This window comes from Anguilla rostrata, chromosome 5 (assembly GCF_018555375.3).
Source record: "Anguilla rostrata isolate EN2019 chromosome 5, ASM1855537v3, whole genome shotgun sequence".
NCBI lineage: Eukaryota > Metazoa > Chordata > Actinopteri > Anguilliformes > Anguillidae > Anguilla > Anguilla rostrata.
In genome coordinates this window covers 8796917-8804981 of record NC_057937.1, presented here as the reverse complement: position 1 = coordinate 8804981, position 8065 = coordinate 8796917, and the positions used below count along the sequence as shown (strand labels likewise).

Here is an 8065-nt window from a genome sequence, read left to right as displayed (position 1 = left end):
CAAATATCATGCAAATATATGATAGAATTTATTTATATAATAGAAATCATCTTTTCAAAAATAGTTTTTAAACATACTTTTCATAAGCCTTCAGTTCATTTAAATAAATCACAGTACACAAAATTTTATTTGGCTAGACAGTAATAGTTAAGAAAGGCAATTGTGAACAACCTCACCATTTTAAACGAGGTAGGTAATTTAAGTGACAGAAACCTAACAGAATAAAATGAAAAATAAACATAAATAAAACCCGTTTTTTCTCATAGAATGTTGCATCATGTTTCAAAAAGCATAAAGGTTGTTATTTTTTTGGCTAAAATTGAAGCAGCTTCATGTTCGTTGACAGAGAGTAAATGACCAGAATAAGAGGAAACAGGAAAATGACGACTTCCTGGGGTTTGCTTGTTGACATGGCACTGCTTGCTGTAGTGGTGGCACCGTCAATTTCTGTTTAAATAAAAAAGATGAATAATGAGTGTTTTGTTTAATAAATATCAAAAGCTTGTTGCATTACTCAAAAATACTGAAAACAGATGTATTTGCAAAATGAATGTATATCAACAGTACTGTGCCAGATTTAAGCCAATATAATAATAATAATAATAATAATAATAATAATTATTATTATTATTATTATTATTATTATTAATAATAATATTATTATTGTTATTATTATTATCACAATCCTGTGTGAGCAGCACAGAGATGAGGTTGAACGTGCAAGGTGTAATGGCAATAAATTAGCAATTAGAATGAAAGCAATAAATAAAATAAAAGGATCAGCATTACATATATAAATAAGACCAAAATACACCAGAACCACTTTAAATATGCATGGTTCACACTTTGTAGAAGAGGGGTAAGTAAGTATGATGCAACTTATGTGAACAGAGATGAACTGACCTGCATTAATGGTGCCTGGGATGATGTTTAAAAAGACAACTCCATTTTCGAGGGCCTGAACAAGGGTTTTTACAGCGATGGTAATGTTTGGAACCACAGACTGATTCTTGAAGATCAGCTTTGTCTCCACTCGTGTGGTGTCCACCCGGATGAAAGAAGGTCCACGTCTGTTCATGAGAGGGTCATGACGGAGTAAAGGGGGGTGGGGGGGGGGGGGGGGGGGAGGTGATGGTGAGGGAAAGACAAAGGGAGAGAAGGATGAAAAGAAAGAACAGAAGGAAGGGGAAAAGAAAGGTTAGATGCCCTCTTGGAATCACAATCTCAAAGCGACTCGTAGAAAATGCCATATCTCATCCTGGGGCAGTGGCTGCTTAAGTGTCCCATCACCTTGGCAATGGCTGTAGCCAATAAAAGGAGCTTCTGCTCTTACCTGAAAGCTATTACAATGCTTCTCAGGAAGGTTAGAGGGAAAGCCCTCCGGTATCCACGATTCAACTGTAGAAAAATAAGAACACATAAAGGTATGCAAGTTAGTACAATACAACTATTAATCATGTTTGCTTTGTATATTTAAGCAAATAAATTGCTAGTAAATGAAATGAAAACATAAGATGACATTGAATATCTTTACATCTATGTTCTTATACAGAAAGAATGAAAGTATTTTATGTTTGTTTTAGCTACATTATTTTGTAAAAAAAAAAAAAAAAAAACAATTCTGGGTGTCAAACTTAAACTTAATAGCAACAAAAATCTCACCCATAACATGCAGCACATCCTCAAAAAGAAGCTGTTATAACTGATTTGCAAATAATACACAATAATAATAATAATAAATTTGCAAATGGCACAAAAAAACACAAAACAAATTGTATGTTGTTTCCCTCTCAACTTTCAGTATAGTCAAATATAATAGCAGCATTCGTGGAAAGAAGTTTTTAAAAAATCATCTTTCCTTCCTTAAAGATGTTTAATACTGCAACCACACTTTTGATAATGCTGGTAATGTCTGCAATGTGCTCTGCATTCACCACACTTCATGTCACGTTAATCTGGCCGAGATTCAGTCAATATTTGTCCTTTGGAATTGCAAGTTAAGTGGTTTTTACTGGCACAGTTCACTTTGGCATTTGCTGAACTTGCTGAACATGTAGTGTTTGAAAAGAAAAAAAAAAAAAAATATATATATATATATATATAATCACATTTAAGTATCAAAGTTAAGGACAAATGGTTTTTGAATCTTGGGCTCTGTATTTGGAATGTAAGTGTAAACCTGTCCGCTGGATTCAGTCAAAATCACAAAACCACTAAAGTGATAATGCAGTTGAATCAAACCAAAACAAAGCAACTCTATTCAATCTGATTCATTTTGGTTTGATTCAATTGCATTATCAAATATTAAAAAAAGCACTCACCTCAAGCCAGTTGTTATAAATTAACATTGTGGTTTCAATCAAACTGCATTTATAAAGAAACATTTAACACTCATGTTTTGTTTAATTCAATACCATTTGCTCTGAAAGTGGCCAAGTGAGTTTAGAGATTAAGACCAAGCATTGATCTCAAAGCAGTGCATTTGAGATCTTAAATGGGGAATTACAGCTTTTGCTTTTGCAAACAGAATCTCTTGAATTCTTTGATCTATGATTCATACTGCACATTTGCCAGACATCATCGCTGTATACAGTATTATTCTATGTTATGTTGTTCTATATATATGTTCTGAATGAGGTTCACCTATTTGGCTGTGGCACAGTGGAAGTGGAAAAGACTGCATTTCAATTTGAAAAACATGTTTAGCTCAGACAAGTTCTGCCTTAAGGGAGACCCAAAAAAAAGAAAAGAAACAAACAAAAGTGAGCAATGACCGGTTACCTCTGTGGTGACATTACGAGCCAGGACCAGGAATGCAGAGGAGCTCTGGTCCTGCAGTTGTGGAGTAAAACCTCTAAAAAGTCGAAACGACAGGAGGAGAACACCCTCCTTTATAGGTGGATCTGTAGGGGCAACAGTAGCTGGAGCAGTGGCTGGTGGCATTGGTGGTACTGTTGATGATGTTGTTGTTGGATTTACAGTGGTTTTTGTGGTTGTAGCTGTGGTAGTAGTTCTGCGGGTAGTTGCTGTTGTTGCAGATTCAGTAGCAGGTTGGGTTATAGGTACCATAGTTGCTGTGCTTGAAGCAGTAGTTTTGGGAGCTGCAGTTGTCATGAGAATGGGTAACGTTTCACTGACATTAAGAGAGTTGGCAGTAATGTTGAGACCCGAGACAGATGAGTTTGCATATGCTGTTAAAATTACATCGGACACGTTTTTCACAGTCGGCGGGGATTCTGAAGTTGTATTAGAAAAAGTCATCTCTGCTTCTGTGATTGTGGATCCTCTCCTAAACAAAAATACACGTCAATCACATAAGGTAATGATTTACTCATGCTCACACCCACCCAAAAAGCAAATGCACAAACAACCAAAAGGCCAAACACACACGCACACAAACACATACACACACACACACAAAAACAGTAATTCTCAGATACAGAATGGATGAATCTGAAATTACCTGAAACTTATGATGATCAGTTGGACAAAGGATGGATATGTACGTTTGAAGAGGGGTTCAAGCTGGAAACAAAGGTTTGGTTATTTAAAATAAAGTACTGTCACAAGCTGTTTTAAGTATTTGTATAGGCATTTCGTAACTAAAGAACAACAGCACACTGTAAGGTACACATGGGCTTGTTGGTTTACTACAAGCAAACACAAAAACGCACTAACGACAATGTAAAGCCTCACCAAATCCTTGATGAGCTTTTCTCTTTTCTTGAAAGCTTGGGAATTACGATTATTATAATCTTCTTGGAAGGGGTCAAAGGAGACGTACATCAGGTACAAAATGTTTGAGGCTCTAGCGGGTGCTTTAGTTGTAGGCTTGGTAGTTGTTTTAGCTCGAGTTACAGTAGTTGTGGGGGCAACTGTTGTGGTTGTAGCTACAGTAGTTGTGGGGGCAACTGTTTTAGTTGGAACTATAGTTGTAGTGGGCATTGCAATTGTTGTCAGTGCTGTAGCTGTTGATGGGGCTGCAGCTGTAGTGGGTGCTGCAGATGTAGTTGGGGCTGCAGTTGTAGTGGGCGATGTGGTTGTAGTTGGGGCTGCAGTTGTAGTGGGTGCTGCAGTTGTAGTTGGGGCTGCAGTTGTAGTGGGCGATCTGGTTGTAGTTGGGGCTGCAGTTGTAGTGGGTGCTGCAGTTGTAGTTGGGGCTGCAGTTGTAGTGGATGCTGCAGTTGTAGTTGGGGCTAGAGTTGTAGTGGGTGCTGCAGTTGTAGTTGGGGCGGCAGTTGTAGAGTGCGATGTGGTTGTAGTTGGGGCTGCAGTTGTAGTGGGTGCTGCAGTTGTAGTGGGCGATGTGGTTGTAGTTGGGGCTGCAGTTGTAGTGGGTGCTGCAGTTGTAGTTGGGGCTGCAGTTGTAGTGGGCGATGTGGTTGTAGTTGGGCCTGCAGTTGTAGTGGGTGCTGCAGTTGTACTTGCGGCTGCAGTTGTAGTGGGCGATGTGGTTTTAGTTGGGGCTGCAGTTGTAGTTGCGGTTACAGTTGTAGTGGGAGCTGTAGTTGTAGTGGGTGCTGCAGTTGTAGTTGGGGCTGCAGTTGTACTTGGGGCTGCAGTTGTAGTGGGCGATGTGGTTGTAGTTGGGGCTGCTGTTGTAGTGAGCGATATGGTTGTAGTTGGGGCTACAGTTGTAGTGGGTGCTGCAGTTGTAGTTGGGGCTGCTGTTGTAGTGAACGATAAGGTTGTAGTTGGGGCTACAGTTGTAGTGGGTGCTGCAGTTGTAGTTGGGGCTGCAGTTGTAGTGGGGGCTGCAGTTGTAGAGGGTGCTGCAGTTGTAGTTGGGGCTGCAGTTGTAGTGGGTGCTGCAGTTGTAGTTGGGGCTGCAGTTGTAGTGGGTGCTGCAGTTGTAGTTGAGACTGCAGTTGTAGTGGGTGCTGCAGTTGTAGTTGGGGCTGCAGTTGTAGAGGGTGCTGCAGTTGAAGTTGGGGCTGCAGTTGTAGTGTGCGATGTGGTTGTAGTTGGGGCTGCAGTTGTAGTGGGTGCTGCTGTTGTACTTGGGGCTGCTGTTGTAGTGGGCGATATGGTTGTTGTTGGGGCTGCAGTTGTAGTGGGTGCTGCAGTTGTAGTTGGGGCTACAGTTGTAGTTGGGGCTGCTGTTGTACTTGGGGCTACAGTTGTAGTGGGTGCTGCAGTTGTAGTTGGGGCTGCTGTTGTAGTGAGCGATATGGTTGTAGTTGGGGCTACAGTTGTAGTGGGTGCTGCAGTTGTAGTTGGGGCTGCAGTTGTAGTGGATGCTGCAGTTGTAGTTGAGGCTAGAGTTGTAGTGGGTGCTGCAGTTGTAGTTGGGGCGGCAGTAGTAGAGTGCGATGTGGTTGTAGTTGGGGCTGCAGTTGTAGGGGTGCTGCGTTGTATGGGCGATGTGGTTGTAGTTGGGGCTGCAGTTGTAGTGGGTGCTGCAGTTGTAGTTGGGGCTGCGTTGTAGTGGGCGTGTGGTGTTTTTTTTTTTTTTGGGGGGGGGGGGGGGGGGGGGTGTGTTTAGTTGGGGCTGCAGTTGTAGTGCGGTTACAGTTGTAGTGGGGCTGTAGTTGTAGTGGGTGTGCAGTTGTAGTTGGGGCTGCAGTTGTAGTGGTGCGTGAGGGCGATGTGGTTGTAGTTGGGGTGCTGTTGTAGTGAGCGATATGGTTGTAGTTGGGGCTCAGTTGTAGTGGGGCTGCAGTTGTAGTTGAGACTGCAGTTGTAGTGGGTGCTGCAGTTGTAGTTGGGGCTGCATTGAGAGGGTGCTGCGTTGTAGTTGGGGCAGCAGTTGTAGTGTGCGATGTGGTTGTAGTGGGGCTGCAGTTGTAGTGGGTGCTGCAGTAGTATTGGGGCTGCAGTTGTAGTGGGAGCTGCGTTGTAGTGGACTGCAGTTGTAGTGGGTGCGCAGTGTAGTGAGGTGCAGTTGTAGGGGGCTGCAGTTGAAGTTGGGGCTGCAGTTGTAGTGTGCGATGTGGTTGTAGTTGGGGCTGCATGTGGGTGCTGCTGTTGTATTGGGCTGGTTTAGTGGGCGTATGGTGTTGTTTGGGCAGTTGTAGTGGGTGCTACAGTTGTAGTTGGGGCTGCAGTTGTACTTGGGGCTGCAGTTGTAGTGGGCGATGTGGTTGTAGTTGGGGCTGCTGTTGTAGTGAGCGATATGGTTGTAGTTGGGGCTACAGTTGTAGTGGGTGCTGCAGTTGTAGTTGGGGCTGCTGTTGTAGTGTGCGATATGGTTGTAGTTGGGGCTACAGTTGTAGTGGGTGCTGCAGTTGTAGTTGGGGCTGCAGTTGTAGTGGGTGCTGCAGTTGTAGTTGGGGCTACAGTTGTAGTGGGTGCTGCAGTTGTAGTTGGGGCGGCAGTTGTAGTGTGCGATGTGGTTGTAGTTGGGGCTGCAGTTGTAGTGGGTGCTGCAGTTGTAGTGGGCGATGTGGTTGTAGTTGGGGCTGCAGTTGTAGTGGGTGCTGCAGTTGTAGTTGGGGCTGCAGTTGTAGTGGGCGATGTGGTTGTAGTTGGGGCTGCAGTTGTAGTGGGTGCTGCAGTTGTTTTTTTTTTTTTTTTTTTTTTTTTTTTTTTTTTGGGGGGGGGGGGGGGGGGGGGGGGGGGGGGGGGGGGGGGGGGGGGGGGGAGTGGGGCTGCAGTTGTAGTTGGGGCTGCAGTTGTAGTGGGTGCTGCGGTTGTAGTTGGGGCTGCTGTTCTAGTGGGCGATATGGTTGTAGTTGGGGCTGCAGTTGTTGTGGGTGCTGCAGTTGTAGTTGGTACAGCAGTTGTAGTTGGGGCTGCTGTTGTAGTGGGCGATATGGTTGTAGTTGGGGCTGCAGTTGTAGAGGGTGCTGCAGTTGTAGTTGGGGCTGCAGTTGTAGTGGGTGCTGCAGTTGTAGTTGGGGCTGCAGTTGTAGTGGGGGCTGCAGTTGTAGTGGGTGCTGCAGTTGTAGTGGGTGCTGCAGTTGTAGTTGGGGTTACAGTTGTAGTGGGTGCTGCAGTTGTAGTTGGGGCAGCAGTTGTAGTGTGCGATGTGGTTGTAGTTGGGGCTGCAGTTGTAGTGGGTGCTGCAGTTGTACTTGGGGCTGCAGTTGTAGTGGGCGATGTGGTTGTAGTTGGGGCTGCAGTTGTAGTGGGTGCTGCAGTTGTAGTTGGGGCTGCAGTTGTAGTGGGCGATGTGGTTGTAGTTGGGGCTGCAGTTGTAGTGGGTGCTGCAGTTGTAGTTGGGGCTGCAGTTGTAGTGGGCGATGTGGTTGTAGTTGGGGCTGCAGTTGTAGTGGGTGCTGCAGTTGTAGTTGGGGTTGCAGTTGTAGTGGGCGATGTGGTTGTAGTTGGGGCTGCAGTTGTAGTGGGTGCTGCAGTTGTAGTTGGGGCTGCTGTTGTAGTGGGCGATATGGTTGTAGTTGGGGCTGAAGTTGTAGTGGGCGATGAGGTTGTAGTTGGGGCTGCAGTTGTAGTGGGTGCTGCAGTTGTAGTTTGGGCTGCAGTTGTAGTGGGTACTGCAGTTGTTGTCAGTGCTGTAGTTGTTGTCGGAGCTGTAGTTGTTGTGGAAGCTGCAGTTGTAGTTGGAATTTCTAATGTTTCACTGACAGTAATAGAGCCGCCAGTAATGTTGAGTTCCGAGAGAGTTGAGTTTTCAACTGCCTCTAACAGTACATCGGTCACGTTTTGCACAGTTGGCGGGGATTCTGATGTTGTATTAGAAAAAGTCATCTCTGCTTCTGTGATTGTGGATCCCCTCCTAAACAAAAACACATATGTCAATCACATAAGGGAATGATTTACACATGGTTAGGATTTTACCGTTTGAGTGTGCTCACACCCACCTGATGAACAAATGCACAAAAAGCCAAACATATACACTCACACGCACAAAACAGTAATTCCCAGACACAGAATGGATGATTCTGATATTACCTGAATTGTATGATGATCAGTTCGACAAAGGATAGAAATCTCTGCCTGAGGACGCGTTCAACCTGGAAACAGAGGTTTGGTTATTTTAAAATGTACTATCATAAGCTGTTTTAATATTTGTGTATTAATTATGTAACTAAAATACAACAGCACATTGCAAGGTACATTTGGGCTTGTTCCCATAGGAAAGCAAAATCCAAGAAGAGATCTC

At 44.2% G+C, this 8065-nt stretch overlaps 1 protein-coding gene across 1 annotated transcript; it reads right to left on the bottom strand.

Annotated features, from left to right (window-relative positions):
• Nucleotides 1-6: 6 nt before the first annotated feature.
• Nucleotides 7-7650, bottom strand: LOC135256044 (mucin-2-like). Its single transcript, XM_064337919.1, has 10 exons — nt 7589-7650; nt 7256-7490; nt 6718-6770; nt 5848-6401; nt 3697-5276; nt 3464-3525; nt 2782-3289; nt 1334-1398; nt 904-1070; nt 7-447 (listed from the first exon to the last, which is right to left on the bottom strand). The coding sequence occupies exons 1-10, from the start codon at nt 7648-7650 to the stop codon at nt 314-316; spliced, it is 3420 nt and encodes a 1139-aa protein (XP_064193989.1). The 3' UTR covers nt 7-313.
• Between the last annotated feature and the right edge of the window lie 415 nt (nt 7651-8065).

What these genes read in the sequence shown, in the direction of transcription:
- LOC135256044 (XM_064337919.1), bottom strand. Translation starts at nt 7,650, where the DNA reads ATGACTTTTTCTAATACAACATCAGAATCCCCGCCAACTGTGCAAAAC. An exon ending in CAAAACGTGACCGATGTACT is followed by an intron (nt 7,491 to 7,588) that starts GTTAGAGGCAGT and finishes CTACAACTGCAG; the next exon opens with CTTCCACAACAACTACAGCT. An exon ending in AGCATTGTAATAGCTTTCAG is followed by an intron (nt 1,071 to 1,333) that starts GTAAGAGCAGAA and finishes TCTCATGAACAG; the next exon opens with ACGTGGACCTTCTTTCATCC.